Source organism: Hemibagrus wyckioides, linkage group LG23 (assembly GCF_019097595.1).
Source record: "Hemibagrus wyckioides isolate EC202008001 linkage group LG23, SWU_Hwy_1.0, whole genome shotgun sequence".
NCBI classification, from domain to species: domain Eukaryota; kingdom Metazoa; phylum Chordata; class Actinopteri; order Siluriformes; family Bagridae; genus Hemibagrus; species Hemibagrus wyckioides.
Genome location: NC_080732.1, coordinates 3,411,138 through 3,429,613, shown reverse-complemented (window position 1 = coordinate 3,429,613; position 18,476 = coordinate 3,411,138). Strand labels below are relative to the sequence as shown.

At 38.3% G+C, this 18,476-nt stretch overlaps 3 protein-coding genes across 3 annotated transcripts; 2 read left to right on the top strand and 1 right to left on the bottom strand.

Annotated features, from left to right (window-relative positions):
• Positions 1-150: 150 nt before the first annotated feature.
• si:ch211-161h7.5 (uncharacterized) lies at positions 151-11,452 on the bottom strand. The gene is made up of 8 exons (XM_058376965.1): positions 11,210-11,452; positions 4,113-4,217; positions 3,223-3,367; positions 3,012-3,125; positions 2,008-2,152; positions 1,771-1,919; positions 582-721; positions 151-473 (listed from the first exon to the last, which is right to left on the bottom strand). Exons 2-8 carry the CDS (start codon positions 4,210-4,212, stop codon positions 334-336), a joined length of 933 nt encoding a protein of 310 aa, XP_058232948.1. The 5' UTR covers positions 4,213-4,217; positions 11,210-11,452; the 3' UTR covers positions 151-333.
• LOC131344573 (cystatin-B-like) lies at positions 6,432-7,464 on the top strand. The gene is made up of 3 exons (XM_058376966.1): positions 6,432-6,612; positions 6,969-7,070; positions 7,151-7,464. Exons 1-3 carry the CDS (start codon positions 6,541-6,543, stop codon positions 7,277-7,279), a joined length of 303 nt encoding a protein of 100 aa, XP_058232949.1. The 5' UTR covers positions 6,432-6,540; the 3' UTR covers positions 7,280-7,464.
• LOC131344574 (cystatin-B-like) lies at positions 11,246-12,555 on the top strand. The gene is made up of 4 exons (XM_058376967.1): positions 11,246-11,286; positions 11,321-11,447; positions 11,885-11,986; positions 12,067-12,555. Exons 2-4 carry the CDS (start codon positions 11,376-11,378, stop codon positions 12,193-12,195), a joined length of 303 nt encoding a protein of 100 aa, XP_058232950.1. The 5' UTR covers positions 11,246-11,286; positions 11,321-11,375; the 3' UTR covers positions 12,196-12,555.
• The last annotated feature ends 5,921 nt before the right edge of the window (positions 12,556-18,476 follow it).

The following is an 18,476-nucleotide window of genomic DNA, read 5'->3' as shown; positions in this document are numbered from 1 at the left end:
AAAAAAACAACAACTTTATATTCTGTAATACATTTCTGATAATTATAATAAATTTATACATGTAAAAAAATGAAAAAATGAATATATATATATATATATATATATATATATATATATATATATAGATAGATAGATAGATAGATAGATAGATAGATAGATAGATAGATAGATAGATAGATAGATAGATAGATATCATATGTGTTTCAGGGTGCTTTAACAGCTTCACAATTACACAAATCATTCAAATATCATTACATTATTCCGAATTAAAATTTCATTTATATATAATAGCAATTGGTGCAGGTGCAGATTTACTGCGCTTGTTAAGAGAGGTTACTGCTTTGAAGCACTCTCCATCTGTGAAGTGACTTCCTGTGTGTGTGTGTCGCTATAAAGAGGATGTTTTATGTGCCTCCAGACGACCAAACACACTTTTACTGCAAACAGCACACAGGCTAAAGCCAGCAGCGAGGCTGAGGAACATAAAACACAATACTTTAGTCAGAAACAGGAAGAAAAAAATGGCTTGATGTGTTATATTTATAAGTTCACTTCTATTTATACAGTATATTTGGACTCACCTGTAAACACACTGTTGATTCCAGGAGCTGAAGCATCAAAATTCTTGGTCATGTTTCCGGATAAGGCGACGATGATGACGGGGTAGACGGTGAGGATGTAGCGTACGTGCTTGTCAAGCAAACTGTTCTCCAGAACAAACCTGAGGACAATATCATTTATTAGTTTCACTGTCTTTTCTCTTACACACAAAACACAACCGGAGAGCATAAACAACATGAAGAGACATTTGTGGATCCTCTTTTCTCTCATAAAAACCCCCACTCAAAGATTACACCTCCACACCTAAGATTACAGGGTGAAGAGGTGAAGAAGGTACAGGGGTTTAAGTACTTGGGGTCAACAGTCCAGAGTAATGGAGAGTGTGGGAAAGAGGTAAAGAAGCGAGTGCAGGCAGGTTGGGTGGATAAAGGTTTTGGGAGTTCTGTGTGATAGAAAAATGTTGGCGAAAATCAAGGGGACAGTGTACAGGACAGTGGTGAGACCATTGGCCATGCTGTATGGTTTAGAGACAGTTTCACTGAGGAAGAGACAGGAGTCAGAGCTGGAGGTAGCAGAGCTGAAGATGTTGAGGTTCTCTTTGGGAGTGAGACGGTTGGACAGGATTAGGAACGAGTACATCAGAGGGACGGCTCATGTTGGACGTTTGGGGGGACAGAGTTAGGGAGGTCAGATTAAGATGGTTTGGACATGTTCAGAGGAGGGAGAGTGAGTATATTGGTAAGGGAATGTTGGACATGGAGCTGTCAGGCAGGAGGCAAAGAGGAAGGCCAAAGAGGAGGTATATGGATGGAATAAATGAGGATATGAAGCTAGTGGGTGCAAATGTTGAGGATGCAGAAGATAGGGACAGGTGGAGAGAGATGATTCGCTGTGGAGACCCCTGAAGGGAAAAGCCAAAAGAAGATTTATCCCTAACATTTACAAGTAGCTAGTTCCTAATATCAATTAACCATAGCATCTAGGAACACTTTTTGTTTCTCTCTCTCTTTATGCTACTGAGAAACTAAAAAGCACTGACACTGGAGACTCCTTCCATAAATGTTAAATCTCCTAATGAATTATAATCATTTTGAATCCTTGTGAATGAATAGCTGGTGTAAAGTATTAGACCATTAAAGAAAATTAATCAACACCGTCTGACCAATCAGAATGGAGAATTCAACAGCGCAGTGGTCTAAAGCCCCTTACCAAATAAGGACCTCTGCTAAAAGCAGTGAGAGTGACAGCGTCGCTGCATCTGATTTGCTCATTCCAGCATTGTAGCTCACCACTATGGTCAAGTTAATCAGCGTAGCGATGGATGTCCACGTCGCGTACACGGCCAGGCCGTTCTGAACCTAGATCGAGGAAGCAGATAAGCATTAAAAGCGTTTGATGACCAGGTCATAAAGCAGATGCCTTGATGTCTCATGCTGAATATCTTACCAGAATACGAATGCACCAGAGATCCTTGTTGTGATACTTGTATAACCAGGCGCTGTTTTCTTTAAGACCACGACAGGAGAAAAAAATCATTGTGTAGTTTGTGAAGGCAACAAAAGCAAGAAAGATCAATGCTGCGATCATCACCCTGTCAGAGAAAAGAAAATCACTTTCAGTCAGTCACTTTTAATGAGGTCATCATTTAGCGGCAGGTCTTGCGTCACCTCTGTAGAGATGAGATGAGAGAGATAAGATGAGATGAGAGATAAAGCAAGAGATGAGATAAAATGAAAGATGAGATGAAAGATGAGAGAGATAAGAGGGATGATACAAACTAGAGATGAGAGAGATAAGATGAGAGATAAGGGAGATGAGATGAAATGAGATGAGATTAGAGAAATGAGATGAGAGGAGATGAGAAAAGAGACAAGATAAAAGAGATAACAGAGATAAGGGAGATGAGACAAGATGAGATGAGAGTTGAGAGTTGAGTCAAGAGCCAAGTCAAGAAGCTTTCATTGTTTATTACTGATGAGAGAGATAAGAAAGATGAGGTGAGATAGGATGAGATGGGATGGGATGGGATGAGATGAGATGAGATGAGATGAGATGAGATGAGATGAGAGAGATAAGGGAGATGAGATGAGATGAGAGAGATGAGATGAGATGAGATGAGAGAGATAAGATGAGATGAAATGAGATAAGGGAGATAAGATTTGATAAGATGAGAGAGAGACAAGGGAGATGAGATGAAAGAGTTAAGGGAGATGAGATGAGATGAGATGAGAGAGATGAGATGAGAAAGATAAGATTTGATAAAATAAGAGAGATAAAGGAGATGAGATGAAAGAGTTAAGGGAGATGAGATGAGATGAGAGAGATGAGATGAGAAAGATAAGATAAGAAGGAGACAAGATTGATATGACTGATATCAACAGAAATCAAGAATATAACAGAATACAATAAATAAAAACAATAAAATAAATCAGTTTAAATCAGACACTTACTCTCTGTCCCACAGCAGAAGCCAGCTAATGTTAAACAGAACATTCAGGATCCAGCAGATGAAAAAGCCGTACGTCAAAACCGAGTGGCTGCAATACATCGGTCCGAAAGCATTCCTGGAACAGAAATCACACCTCAGACTCCATTACAGCAAGAACCGAACATTCTCCTGCTTTCTTTTTTTTTTTTTACCTTCTCTAAATGGACATTTACCTTCTGAATATAGTAGACACAATGTAGATAAGCATTGCAGTTAACCAGAAATAGATGACACCCCAGATCGAGAAGGTCCATCCGGACGGAGTGATTTGTGTGTTGTATGTGTCAGAGATGTTCGCGGTCGTCTTCAAGAAAGGACCTGAAAGAAAGGAAACAACACAGTGTGTTTAATAACATAATGATTATTAAATAATACAATTAGTCATCATCTTTTAACTGAAACAAGTGGGAGAGCATGGAATTCAATCCCAGCATGTGAAGATTAATGGAAGAAACTACTGGGACAATTCAACCCACCAGCACGCCCTCTGGTGGTCTGGCAGTGAATTTGTACCAGGAGTTTCTTACAGTTAAGAGCTCAGCACTAGCAGTTCAGGGATTCAAACATATAACCCATATAACCTTCTGTCCAGTAACAAACACTTAAAGTTAATACCAATCTTATTTATTTATAATGTGTAATAAATGGATTATTACAGACTGTTAATTCACAAGATTTCTGGCATATGTAGTAGGTCCAGCTAATACTAATTGGATTAATTTCTATTATACGATTATGCAACATTAGAGATGATTAAGATGAAAACAGACATTTAAAAACAAACAAACAAACAAACAAATAAATGAGCAAACTAGATAGATAGATAGATAGATAGATAGATAGATAGATAGATAGATAGATAGATAGATAGATAGATAGATAGATAGATAGATAGATAGATAGATAGATAGATAGATAGATTCACTCCAGTGACGGCCACTTGTACCTTAAAAGGTATAGTTTTGTAGCTTTCTTTCTGAGAGTGTATATCTACAGCACTTGCAGAAGATGCATTTTAACATATTCTTCTAGAAATAAAGTCATTATTAATCTGCTGTCTTACCCGTCCCTCGTGCAGAGAGGATGTTAAACGTGATCCCGGCTATATAGACCACAACCGAGATTACTATAACAGCTATACGGGTGATGCTATGGGCTCCCATTATTGCTGAAACACAGAAGAAAAGAGAAAAGCCTTTAGACCACAGTCAACATTACAAAACATAAGATTACACGCAGACATATAAGAATGGTGTAAGAAAAGCTGACTGAACATACTAAAGACCAGGCCATAATTATAATAATACCTATTATTATTATTATATATCATTACATTACATAATCTAGAACATAGATCATTTCTTACCTGCTTTGTAGGTAATGTAAAGAAAAGACACTGTACTAGGTGTTGGTTCAGTTTTATATACCGGCGTGGGTTAGGTAACCACTTTCCATTCATTTGACAAGTCACGTGACTTTGTTATGTATTCCTGTTACTTAACCTTGGCGCAGAGGATTATATAATTTACACAATTCATACAAAATGACTTGATTTCTTCTTGATTTCATTTTTTTTTTTTTTTCAGTTTTGGAGTACAAAGAAAAGCTTCAGTCTGTCATTTCTAATTATTGATTGTTTGATTGATTGATTGATTGTTTTTAAAAGACCCAAATCAAAATGTTAGACTTGCATAAGCGCTCATTACGGTACAAAATCCATGTCTCTGGTGATAACTCTTCTAATCTGACCTATTCTTTGTTAACTTTTGAAATGGTGAGTCTAGTCCTTAGACTTGTTTTGGTGATTTCATTCAACTCCAATGAAGCTCCTCTGATGCTTTTTCTTTTTAATATAATACATGATTATGATATTATAATATGGTTTACTTCAGTTGCGGTGATTTGTATAGAGTCTGAGGTGACTGCGAGTCTGGAAACTTTTTATATATAGCTTTTATATGCTTCTCTACACTTCTCTGTGCCTGACACACCCTTTTAGGGATTAGGGATTGATACAAATAAAATTAAATATATGTCTAATATTAATGTTGAACGTTTTTGTACTATATGTCTTGTGTACTGTAAAGTTGCTTTGAGACAACGGCCAGTGTTAAAAGCGCTAGACAATAAAATTTAATTAAACTCACTCTCATCGTCCCCTAGTGAGAAAACTGATTAATTAAATCCACAGGAACTTTTATAATAGTAAGCGAAACTTATTATGTAAAGGTATAAGACTAGCTGACTATAGTTAAAAAAAAAAAAAACACTTCCAACTTCCAATAGTAATGATGCTGATATAATAATAATAATAATAATAATAATAATAATAATAATAATAAAATATGTTTACACATTTTAAATAAATAATTTAGCATATTTAGATTATAAATATCTGCATTCCCATGATCTATACTTAAACAGGATAAAGAAAGATTTCGACATATGTGAGTATGGGCCACACAGTCCTCAACTTTAATAATTGTAAGCGAAAATTATAGTTAAAAGGTATAAGACTAGCTGAAACGCTACCTAATAATAATACTAATAATAATACTACTAATAATAATAATAATAAATAAAAAATATTTTTACACAACTTTTAAATAAATAATTTAGTCTACAAAATATGCGATGTGTTATCTATCTACACTTCAGATTACTGATATCTGCATTCCCATGATCTATACTTTAACAGGATAAATAAAGACCTCGACCTATGGGGGTATTAATTGCGCCCTCTAATATTTCATTGACGCTCTGCTGAAGTTGGAGTTTGCATGTTCTCCCTGTGCCTGCGTGGGTTTACTCCGGTAACAAAGACATGTCCATTAGGTTGATTGGTAATTCTAAATTGCCCATAGTGTGAGTGTGTGTGGTCGTCTGTCTATATGTGTGGCCCTGTGATGGACTGGTGACCTGTCCAGGGTGTACCCCTGCCTTTCGCCCAATGTGTGCTGGGATAGGCTCCAGCAGATCCCCGTGACCCTAATTAGAAATAAAGCGGGTATAGAAAATGGACGGTTGGATAGATTTCTCTTTTGTCTCTGGCGCCCTCTAGTGGCTACAGGCGGACTGCAATTAGATCTTTGCTACAATAATACAGAAAATCACCATATCAACCCGACAAACTTCTAAAGAAATGTCTTCAAAGCCGTGAGACTGTGTATTAAGGGCGAGATCTAGCATCATGATTGGCTGGATATTCTCTTTAAGGGCGGGATCTAGGCTAGTGATTGGCTGGATATTCTTTTTAATGGCGGAATATAGCCTTATGATTGGCTGGATATTCTCTTTAAGGGCGGGACCTAGCTTTATGATTGGCTGCTCTGTATGTACCTTTCTTATTTCGCTTTAACACGGAAGTGTTGAATTTGGTCGTTGTTTTGTTTGGCACGTATTTCCTGTCAGATCATTTTTGGGAGTGGCATCAGGGCTTGGGGAACATTAGACCAAACTATTCCATCTACTTCTACTTCCAGACAGAGAAGATGCCTTTGTTGTGCGGAGGGACCACCGAGGCGAAGGACGCCAATGAAGAAGTGCAGAAGATCTGTGATGAGGTTGGTTTGTTTTTGTTGGACTTTTTTTAGTTTGGAGTTCACTGCATGCCAAGCTTTCTACAAAATAGATGCATACTGCAAAAAGTAAAAGATACACACATATAATCATGTGTATAGTATATTTTCTCCATGTCCTGACTCTGATCCAAAAAGTACATCACACCTTTGGTTCAGGTGTACGATTTATAGCAAATTACTGGTTATTTATAATGACACTGTTAGGGCGGATTGGCACGTGAGTTCACTTGCGAGAGGGAGAGGGAGGGAGGGAGAGAGAGAGAGAGTCAGCCAAAGGTTATAAGGAGTCATATAGATGAATCACAGCAGTCATAAGTCGACTGTTTTCGAAATCGCAGATGAAGGCTCTCGCGGAGGAAAAAGCCGGAAAAAAGTTTGACGCCTTCACCGCTAAATCTTACAAGACACAGGTGGTAGCTGGGACGAACTATTTCATCAAGGTAGGACACAAAGGAATGTGTAGAATTTGTATTTCATTTCCACAGACTGAGCTCACAATGTGCTTTCATGTGCTTTTCAGGTCCATGTGGGCGGCGAGGAGTTTGTTCACCTGCGTGTCTATAAGATGCTGCCATACGCTGGAGAAAAACTGGAACTTCATGGAATACAGACACCCAAAGCCCATCATGATCCCATCGAATACTTCTAAGACTGACCGTACCGCTGAAATTACTACTGTACAGCAGAGAAGCAGTAATAAGGCTTACTAAACAGGGGTGGTGCTTGAAATTGTGTAACATTCGGCATGTCACTTGCTTCGAACTGACAAAGTTGTAATTCCTGAACTGACGAACATAGCTGATTCTTTTATTAAATAAAAATATATTGTGTTTACATTTACAGTCACTTTATGTTTTACAATAGTCTACAGTATGTTTTCATTTCCTTCTTGAAGAATGCAACAGCTATAATGCTTGAAAAACTGATGGAAAGAATAAACATTGATACATGAAAAAGAAGAATAATCTGTGAGTGTGATATGAAATGAGTCAGGACTCTGTTGGCTTTCAGTCCTGAGACATGTGTTTTTCCCTCTTTATATCCATCCATCCATTTTCTATACTCACATTATTCCTAATTAGGGTCACGGGGATCTGCTGGAGCCTATCCCAGCACACACTGGGCAAAAGGCAGGGGTACACCCTGGACAGGTCACCAGTCCATCACAGGGCCACACATATAGATAGACAACTACACACACTCACTCCTATGGGCAATTTAGAATTACCAATCAACCTAATGTACATGTTTTTGGAAACCGGAGTACCCGGAGTAAACCCATGCAGGCACAGAAACCACACAGAAAGGCCCCTGCCTGTTCAAACCTGGGATTTTAAACCAGGACCTTCTTGCTGTGAGGCAACAGTACTAACCACTAAGCCACCATGCTGCCCTCCTCTGTATATCCTTACACAGAATTTTTTTATTTGTTGAAGATAACACCTTCACTCATTTTAGCTACTTATGAACAAACATACTTGGAGCGTCTCAGAGAGCAGAAATGGGTTTGATATCACCATTTTCTATATCACCCCTAGTAGGCTAGGAAAAAAACAGAAATACTTATAAAACACTACAAATGCTTAAAGCTCTAAATGTCTACTTTCATCAATATTAAACAGGACTGTGTACTGGGACATGACAAAGATATTCAATACTGAACCCCCGCCCCCGAGTTGCTATGGAAACTAATAATAAAGGGATGAAGCACATGGTCAGTGTTTGAGGAAATTGCTAGGGTTTGCGGTCACATGGTGTTTTGCAATCTTGACAAATAATCAGCGTAATGTCTTCTTAAATATGACACATGATGCATTGCAGCCTTTAGGGAAGTGTGGTTTAAGATGATGCACGCTAATCCGTTTTTTCTATTACAAATAATCAGTGTCTGATCAGGGAATATATGCGTATCAGGTGGGAGCCAGTTGAGTGGTGGCTCAAGTGGTTAAGGCTCTGGGTTGTTGATCGGAAGATCAGGGTTCAAGACATTACGCTGATTATTTGTCAAGATTTCAAAACACCATGTGACAGCAAACCTTAGCAATTTCCTCAAACAACACTGACCATGTGCACCACCAAGCTCCACTGTTGGGCAATTGAGCAAGGCCCTTAACCCTTTCTGCTCCAGGGGTGCTGTATCATAGCTGCTCTGACTAGTTAAAAAAACTCTTCCAATAATAAAATATTTTTAAATAAATAATTTAGCCTACAAAATATGCGATGTATTATCTATCTACACTTCATATTATTGATATCTGCATTTCCATGATCTATACTTACACAGGATGAAGAAAGACCTCGACCTATGGGGGTATTAATTGCGCCCTCTAATATTTCATTGACGCTCTGCTGAAGCTGGAAGTGTATAATTTTTTCTTTTGTCTCTGGCGCCCTCTAGTGGCTGCAGGCGGACTGCAATTAGATCTTTGCTACAATAAGAATAAGGCGTTTTACACAAGTGTCTGCAGAAATGCGGGTACTTCCTATTACAATTAAATAGCTAATTGCAACAAATCAAATTTAAGGTCATTTTTGCGTACCAGGATATTAAACAATATACTTTAAAATAGGTTCGAAGACAATTTAGCGCAATCGATGGAACTAATATCAGTATAAATGACAGTGAAAATACAGGCAAACATTAGCGTCTCATAAACTCAAATGAAGTTGTGATTTTTGTACTTTAACTAGTCATAACATTTAATTGCACAGATTCTTCATTTGTGAAGAATGAAATGTGACAAATAAAAAAAGAAAGGAAAAAAAAAACCGCTTAAAAATACATGGACATAGGGACCAAAGTTCGCGGAATTATTTTCCAGAGTTCTGTTTCTGGCTGTCGAGATTTCGCGGCGGTACTGCCCAAAAAGCTTTAATGTCCAAAAATAAATAAAAACAAAAAAGTAAATAAATAAACATCGATTAAAAAAAACCTGGCTGGAAGTGTTGATTTTTGGTCGTGTTTTTTGTTTGGTACGTATTTCCTGTCAAATGATTTTTTGGAGCAGTATCAGGGGTTATATTCAGCGTGTCTGCTTACTTCGGGAGAGCTTGGGGACATTAGACTACACATTTCTATCTACTTTTACTTCCAGACAAAGAAGATGGCTAAGTGCGGAGGGACCACCGAGGCGGAGGTCGCCATTGTAGAAGTAAAGATCTGTGATGAGGTTGGTTTGTTTTTGTTGGACTTGTTTGGAGTTCACTGCATGCAAAACATTCTAGAAAATAGATGCATACTGAAGGTAAAAATAAAAATAAAAGATATACTCTTTCATGGTGCAACTCAAGCAGAAAAGAATGATGTGGTTTAATCTGTGTCTTTTAATTTGCGTTTATTTTCTCCATGTCCTGACTCTGATCGAAAAAGTACATCATACCTTTGGTTCAGGTGTACGGGTTAGAGCAAATTACTGGTTATTTGGAGCAATAATGACACTGTTAGGGCGAATTGGCACGCGTGAGCTCATGTGAGTTTCCATTGTTAAACAGTTTTCTTTTGAAGGTTGAAGAGAGAGAGAGAGAGAGAGAGAGAGAGAGAGAGAGAGATGATCTATTTTTAAACAGGATAAATAAAGACCTCGACATGTGGGGGTATGGGCCACACAGTCCTCAACTTTAATAATAGTAAGCGAAACTTATAGTTTAAAGGAATAAGACTAGCTGACTAGTTAACTTCCAATAATATTAATATTAATAATAATTTTACACATTTTTAAATAAATATTTTAGCCTACTTAAATGTGTCAAAATATGGCACATACACTTCAGATTATAGATATCTGCATTCCCATGATCTATTAAACAGGATGAATAAAGACTTCGACATCTGGGGGTATGGGCCGCACAGTCCTCAACTTTAATAATTATAAGCGAAACTTATAGTTTAAAGGTATAAGACAAGCTAATTAGTTTAAAAAAACACTACCAAGTAATAATAATGATGTTGATGATGATGATGATAATAATAATAATAATAATAATAATAATAATAACATTTTTTACACATTTTTTTTTATAAATAATTTAGCCTACAAAATATGCGATGTGTTATCTATCTATACTTCAGATTATTTATATCTGCATCCCAAGATCTATACTTAAACAGGATAAAGAAAGACCTCGACCTATGGGGGTATTAATTGCGCCCTCAAATATTTCATTGATCACCGCTGAAGCTGGCGGTTTATACTTTTTTTTCCCCCTTTGTCTCTGGCGCCCTCTGGTGGCTGCAGGCGGACTGCAATTAGATATTTGCTACGATAACAGAAATACAGCGTCTCATAAACTCAAATGAAATTGTGATTTTTGTACTTTAACTAGTCATAACATTTAATTGCACAGATTCTTCATTTGTGAAGAATGAAATGTGACAAATAAAAAAAAAAGAAAGGAAAAAAAACGCTTAAAAATACATGGACATAGGGACCAAAGTTCGCGGAATTATTTTCCAGAGTTCTGTTTCTGGCTGTCGAGATTTCGCGGCGGTACTGCCCAAAAAGCTTTAATGTCCAAAAATAAATAAAAACAATAAAGTAAATAAACATCGATTAAAAAAAAAAAAAAAAAAAAAACTTACTGCAGGTATTGATTTTTGGTCGTTGTTTTGTTTGGCACGTATTTCCTGTCAGATCATTTTTGGGAGTGGCATCAGGGGTTATATTCCGCGCGTCTGCTGACTTCAGGAGAGCTTGGGGAACATTAGACCAAACTATTCCATCTACTTCTACTTCCAGACAGAGAAGATGCCTTTGTTGTGCGGAGGGACCACCGAGGCGAAGGACGCCAATGAAGAAGTGCAGAAGATCTGTGATGAGGTTGGTTTGTTTTTGTTGGACTTTTTTTTAGTTTGGAGTTCACTGCATGCCAAACTTTCTACAAAATAGATGCATACTGAAGGTAAAAAAAATAAAATAAAATAAAAGATGTAAAAAGACTCAAGCAGAAAGGAATGATGCGGTTTAATGTGTGTGTAAACACTTTAATTAGTGTACATATTCTCCATGTCCTGACTCTTATCCAAAAAATACATCACACCTTTGGTTCAGGTGTATGGTTTATAGCAAATTACTGGTTATTTGTAGCAATAATGACACTGTTAGGGCGGATTGGCACGTGAGTCCATGTGAGTTTCCAGTGTAAAATAGTTTACTTTTGGAGGGGGGATGGGGGAGGGAGGGAGTCAGTTAAAGCTTATAAGGAGTCATATAGATGAATCACAGCAGTCATAAGTCGACTGTTTTCGAAATCGCAGATGAAGGCTCTCGCGGAGGAAAAAGCCGGAAAAAAGTTCAGCACCTTCACTGCTAAATCTTACAAGACACAGGTGGTAGCTGGGACGAACTATTTCATCAAGGTAGGACACAAAGCCATGTGTAGAATTTGTATTTCATTTCCACAGACTGAGCTCACAATGTGCTTTCATGTGCTTTTCAGGTCCATGTGGGCGGCGAGGAGTTTGTTCACCTGCGTGTCTATAAGATGCTGCCATACGCTGGAGAAAAACTGGAACTTCATGGAATACAGACACCCAAAGCCCATCATGATCCCATTGAATACTTCTAAGACTGACCGTACCGCTGAAATTACTACTGTACAGCAGAGAAGCAGTAATAAGGCTTACTAAACAGGGGTAGTGCTTGAAATTGTGTAACATTTGGCATGTTACTTGCTTCAAGCTGACAAAGTTGTAATTCCTGAACTGACGAACATAGCTGATTCTTTTATTAGATAAAAATATATTGTGTTTACATTTACAGTCCCTTTTTCATAAATGATCAGCAGTTACAGAGAACATATGAAGTGGTACTTGCTATTTTCTATATCTACAATATGTTTTCATGTCCTCATTAAAAAATGCAACAGTTGTAATGATTGAAAAATTGATGGAAAGAATAAACATTGATGCATGAAAAAGAAGAATAATCTGTGAGTGTGATATGAAATGAGTCAGGACTCTGTTGCTTTCAGTCATGAGTCATGTGTTTTTCCCTCTTTATATCCATCCATCCATTTTCTATACTCACATTATTCCTAATTATGGTCACAGAGATCTGCTGGAGCCTATCCCAGCACACACTGGGCAAAAGGCAGGCCTCCTCTGTATATCCTTACACAGAATTTTTTTTACTTGTTCACTCATTTTAGCTACTTATGAACAAGCACTTGGAGCATCTCAGAGAGCAGAAATGGGTTTGATATCACCATTTACTTTTGAAGATAAAAGCATTAGTGTGTTAAAAACTAACCATTATGGATTTGTCTGGAACTTTTCTATATCACCCCTAGTAGGCTAGGAAAAAAACAGAAATACTTATAAAACACTACAAATGCTTAAAGCTCTAAATGTCTACTTTCATCAATATTAAACAGCACTGTGTACTGGGACATGACAAAGATATTCAATACTGAACAATGACACGACAAAAACAGGTTCAAATTCCAGTGGAGAATCCTGAATGTTCAACAGTCAAGATATCGAACATTCCCTCAACCCCTGTTTTATCATTTTCACACTCATACATACAGATATAGACAGAGGTGGGATTTTCTTTGGATTTACATGATATATATACGTTAAGTTACATATTTATTTCTTCTTCTTCTTCTTCTTCCTTCGGCTTTTCCCTCTCTCCATCTATCCCTGTCTTCTGCATCCTCAACACCTACACCCACTAGCTTCATATCCTCATTTATTCCATCCATATACCTCCTCTTTCACCTTCCTCTTTGCCTCCTGCCTGGCAGCTCCATGTCCAACATTCTCCTACCAATATACTCACTCTCCCTCCTCTGAACATGTCCAAACCATCTTAATCTGTCCTCCCTAACTCTGTCTCCTCAAACGTCCAACATGAGCTGTCCCTCTGATGTACTCGTTCCTAATCCTGTCCAACCGTCTCACTCCCAAAGAGAACCTCAACATCTTCAGCTCTGCTACCTCCAGCTCTGACTCCTGTCTCTTCCTCAGTGACACTGCCTCTAAACCGTAAAGCATGGCCAATGGTCTCACCACTGTCCCCTTGATTCTCGCTAAATATTTTTCTATCACAAAAAACTCCCGACACCTTTCTCCACCCATTCCAACCTGCCTGCACTCGCTTCTTTACCTCTTTCCCACACTCTCCATTACTCTGGACTGTTGACCCCAAGTACTTAAACTCCTGTACCTTCTTCACCTCTTCACCCTGTAATCTTACTGTTAAGTTACATATTTATTTATGTGTTGTTAATCACTACATGTTTATTCTGCATTAGTTATAAACCTGACAAGAAATGAGCTTCTGCTGACAAACCTGTAACATAAATCAGCCATGTTCCTGAGTCTTCATTATTAAGATCTATCCATCAATGTGTCCATTATCTGTTTAATACAGATAAAGAAATGGAAATGGAAGGCCACCTTTGTTTTTCCACCCCGAGTTGCTATGGTAACTAATAATAAAGGGATGAAGCACATGGTCAGCGTTGTTTGAGGAAATTGCTAGGGTTTGCCGTCACATGGTGTTTTGCAATTTTGAGAAGTAGTCAGCGTAATGTCTTCTTAAATATGACACATGATGCGTTGCAGCCTTTAGGGAAGTGTGGTTTAAGATGATGCACGCTAATCTGTTCATGTCAGAATTCCTGATGGAATGATTGAGCACTAATGTGCAGATCTTATTCTTGAAGTTTTTGATACATGAACCAGTTTACACACTTACTGTATAGTAGAAATGAAATCATGGAAGATGTGGAGCTAAACCGGTTCTTATATTGTTCACAGTTATTTACATTCATCCCCAGTCTTTTTTTTTCTATTACAAATAATCAGTATTTGATCAGGGAATATATGCTTGTAAGGTATGAGCCAGATGGGTGTGGGCTCAAGTGGTTAAGGCTCTGGGTTGTTGATCAGAGGACTGAGGTTCAAGCCCCAGCACCACCAAGCTCCACCGTTGGGCAATTAAGCAAAACCCTCTGTGCTCCAGGGGTGTTGTATCATACCTGCTCTGACCTCAACTGGGATATGCAAAGAAAAAAATTCCTCTGTAATGTATTTTTGGAGATAATAAAGGCTTCATGCTCTTATGATATGTTTAGATTACGTGAGCTGGAGTCCATTTTTCCGACTTGGAAAGTGGAGCAGACGATTATTAATTTCATTTGCATTCATGGAAGGAGTCTCCAGTGTCATCCCAGTCACGCTCAGATGTAAAGCTTCCAGTATTCAGACATTACATAGAGTTTGTTTCTTTATATGACAAGCTTTTTTGCCTAACTGACTTCAAGAATAAAATAGAATCAGGTAAAGGATCGAGATCGTCATGGCTGTAAACCTCTTATCCGCTAACTATAACTATAATTGGGTTCAAAAGCATGACTCTACAGAAATAATGATTGATGATGAGGTTTGGTGTATTCTTAAAATCAAAAACCTGTTCATCACCTGCTTTACCAGAACACCTTCTTCAGTAGGTTCATTCAGTATACTGTAGCATTAAATGAATAATAATCACTTTTGTTCACAGGGTCTCACAATCACAAACAGAACGGTCTGATATTTGTTCCCAGTCTGCTCTCAGCGTCCTGGGGTCATACTTGAACTCATATTTTGTCGCCATTCCAATGTACTTCAATTCACACATTGATTCAGCTGATCAGCTTACACCTCACTCAACGTCCTGGATGTAAGCCTCATAACAGGTCTGTTTTAAGTAGCTTTTTTTTGTCACGTAGACATTACTGGACTGTGAAATTCTTTCTTCGCATATCCCACCCTTGGAGGCTGGGATCAGAACACAGGATCAGCCATGATGCAGCGCTGCTGGAGTTGGGCCTTGCTTAAGAGCCCAACAGGGGGCAGCTTGGTGGTGCTGGGGCTTGAACCCCAATCTCCAAGTCAATGACCCAGAAATTTAACCACTTGAGCTACCACCACCCCCAAACCCAGACTAAGGATCGCAACGTGAACCCAGTCAAAGGCCAAAAAGCCAGACTAGCGAACACAAGAGATCTTAGCCAAAAGTTATAAATGTGTATTAGCTAATAATGTATGGTAAGGAGACGTTTACATAACGTTTGTTGCTTCATTTCAGCACTTCCAGTCATAGGAATAGAATGATTTAATAAATTGTAAATACAAGACAAGATTGTTGTGAAGTGAAAGGAATGAAACACATTTACAGGACAAAATATTCCTCTTTGTTGTGGTAACAAGATTTCGTGCCAGGCTCAATCACACCACCCTGAGATGCTTAGTTCCCCAAAAACACCACAAACCTCAGGTGTTTTTTTCAGACAAAAGAAAACAAAATAAAATAAAACGAAACAGTCCAACCAAAGTAACTGAACTTTTTCTGTAATCATAACACGGCATTAAAGCAAAGATCTTGTTATTGCTTTCGGGTTTCAAGTGCAGAAAACCCCATATAAAAGGTTTGTTTTTAGTAAGCTGATTTAGTAAGCAGTACAAGCTATAAGATTTTCACTGTTTGAGAACTAAGGTTTTGGTCAAGCCTCATGCTGAGGAACAGGCTGAACAAAACATGTGGCATCTTCACTGATAAACCCTAGAAGACATAGCTTTCTGCAGGGCTAAACTCTAAGTCTTCTAAAATCCCAAATTAATACACTTGAACCTCTTATTATCAAATAATAACTAGTCTCTGATGGTCTTGTCAGACCTGTGGGTGCTGAGGACTTTGTTCATGTGTGAGTCAAAAAAGCTGAAATTTCAGGGAATACAAACTTCATTAAGACAGACACACAAACATGTACAGACAGGGATGCTGTTTGAGTTTGTTATAAAAAAAAAAAAAATTGGCAGAAATATATACTTCATTTATATTTGTTCCTCTGGGAGATGAAACTTATGCAAATATATTGGTTTCTGTGGGCTGTTCATCTGAATTTCCAACAAATATCCAGTCAGTAAAGGTTATTTAACACTAGAGTGAGGACAGGACAGGACAGGACAGGGAGGTTTATACTTTGTGGTAATTTTTTGGCAGAAACTCAACTTCATTAAAAGCAATTATAAAAGGACTTTAAAATAACTTTGGTATGAGATGGAGAGATCACTTCTGTGCAATCGTAATATGTAACTTCTGGGTTGTGACTTTATGTTGTGTCACATCTCACCACACAAAATCTCTGATTGCTTTTTTAGGAGTGTTTTACTCCTTACTTATATGAGACTGTTAAAGCTTTAATCCTGGAAGCGGGTCTCTGGAGAATATGACCAGGATTGCAGTACCTTCATTTCTTAAGCTGTTACCTGGTTCCAAGGAACTGAAAATTGGATGCACACCAGAATACACACCCAAACACACCTGTAATTCAGGTTGCAATGTAAACTATAAAAAGAGATTAGAACTAACACACGCTGGTGACTGGGGATAAAAATAAATGTTCATAAAAATCCATTTTTTGTTCAACAGGTTGTATGAAGAGCAGAAGTGACTGTAGAAACACAGGAGTTCAGACTAGCAGTGAGAATGACTGAGGGGTTTATAGAGATCGGACACAGCGGTTGGCGGTATCCCAATTCACTCCAGGTGCTATTCACACCCATCTGAGTGTCTACTGTAGATCTCTACAAAGGGCATGGATGTTTAATCGATCTAAGGGGGGATGTAGTGGATTCGACGTTGTTCGTTGAAAACCTGCCGTAGAATCGAATTACAAGTCAGAGCGTTTCTAAAGCCATCGAGCACTGAGAAGAAAAGTAAGATGAAGCCAGTGTATGTGAAGAAAAATAATACACAGTAATACAACAATCAGGCATAACATTATGACCAGTGACAGGTAACATGAATAAGACTGATGATCTCCTCATCATGGCACCTGTTAGTGGGTGGGATATATAAGGCAGCAAGTGAACATTTTGTCCTCAGTGTTGATGTGTTAGAAGCAGGAAAAATGGACAAGCGTAAGGATTTGAGCGAGTTTGACAAAGGGCCAAATTGTGATGGCTAGAGCACTGGATCAGAGCATCTCCAAAACTGCAGCTCTTGTGGGGTGTTCCCAGTCTGCAGTGGTCAGTATCTATTAAGACCTGTAAGTATCCTCAAGGTTGATGTGTTAGAATCTTGGTGCCAGATACCACAGCAAACTTTCAAGGAATCCAGTGGAGTCCATGCCTCGACAGGTCAGGGCTGTTTTAGCAGCAAAAGCGGGACCACAACACAATAGAAGGCAGGTGGTCATAATGTTAAGCCTGATCGGTGTAAGTCTTTGTTTAGCAGTAATAAATAAACACCTGTCTAAGGTAGAAACTGTAGCTCACAGCCAGTACACACAGGGTTTTAGTAAATATAACAAATATGTCTCGTAGAACAATTACTAAGGAAAAGTACATCTTTTAGGCTGTCTACATCCGATGTGGTTTTCGGTTCCTGAATTCAATCTAGCTCACTGTTGTACATACTGACATGCTTTTCTGTTCAACACAGGTGTAAAGATGTCATGATCAAAATCACCAAGCGTTTCCCCCATTCTGATGGTGGATTGAGATCTGATTGGATAACTGCATGAATGAGCAAGGGGACGTGTGTTCTTTGTTTCTGAATAAGGTGAAAAGTAACAGACAAGACAGAAAACAGTTCTCTCTCTCTCTCTCTCGCTCACACACACACAGAGACAGATAAATAAATATATTTTAACCTCTTATCAAATAATAACTGGTGGTGATGTACTGATGGTCACAGAGGTCCCTGTGGGTGCTGAGGACTTTGCTCACGTGCGAGTCAAAAAAGCTGGAATTTCAGGGAATACAAACCCCCAATAACCCAAGATGAGCACCGACTCTTTCTGAAACTATAGGCTTCATTCAAGACAGACACACAAATGTGTACAGACAGGGA

Excerpts from the sequence above, each read along its gene's own strand:
- si:ch211-161h7.5 (XM_058376965.1), bottom strand. The coding sequence starts at position 4,212 with ATGGGAGCCCATAGCATCACCCGTATAGCTGTTATAGTAATCTCGGTT. Across the intron at positions 3,368-4,112 it reads CCTCTCTGCACGAGGGACGG|GTCCTTTCTTGAAGACGACC; the intron begins GTAAGACAGCAG and ends CCTTTCTTTCAG. Across the intron at positions 722-1,770 it reads TTAGCAGAGGTCCTTATTTG|GTTTGTTCTGGAGAACAGTT; the intron begins GTAAGGGGCTTT and ends TATTGTCCTCAG.
- LOC131344573 (XM_058376966.1), top strand. The coding sequence starts at position 6,541 with ATGCCTTTGTTGTGCGGAGGGACCACCGAGGCGAAGGACGCCAATGAA. Across the intron at positions 6,613-6,968 it reads TGCAGAAGATCTGTGATGAG|ATGAAGGCTCTCGCGGAGGA; the intron begins GTTGGTTTGTTT and ends TCGAAATCGCAG. Across the intron at positions 7,071-7,150 it reads GGACGAACTATTTCATCAAG|GTCCATGTGGGCGGCGAGGA; the intron begins GTAGGACACAAA and ends TGTGCTTTTCAG.
- LOC131344574 (XM_058376967.1), top strand. The coding sequence starts at position 11,376 with ATGCCTTTGTTGTGCGGAGGGACCACCGAGGCGAAGGACGCCAATGAA. Across the intron at positions 11,448-11,884 it reads TGCAGAAGATCTGTGATGAG|ATGAAGGCTCTCGCGGAGGA; the intron begins GTTGGTTTGTTT and ends TCGAAATCGCAG. Across the intron at positions 11,987-12,066 it reads GGACGAACTATTTCATCAAG|GTCCATGTGGGCGGCGAGGA; the intron begins GTAGGACACAAA and ends TGTGCTTTTCAG.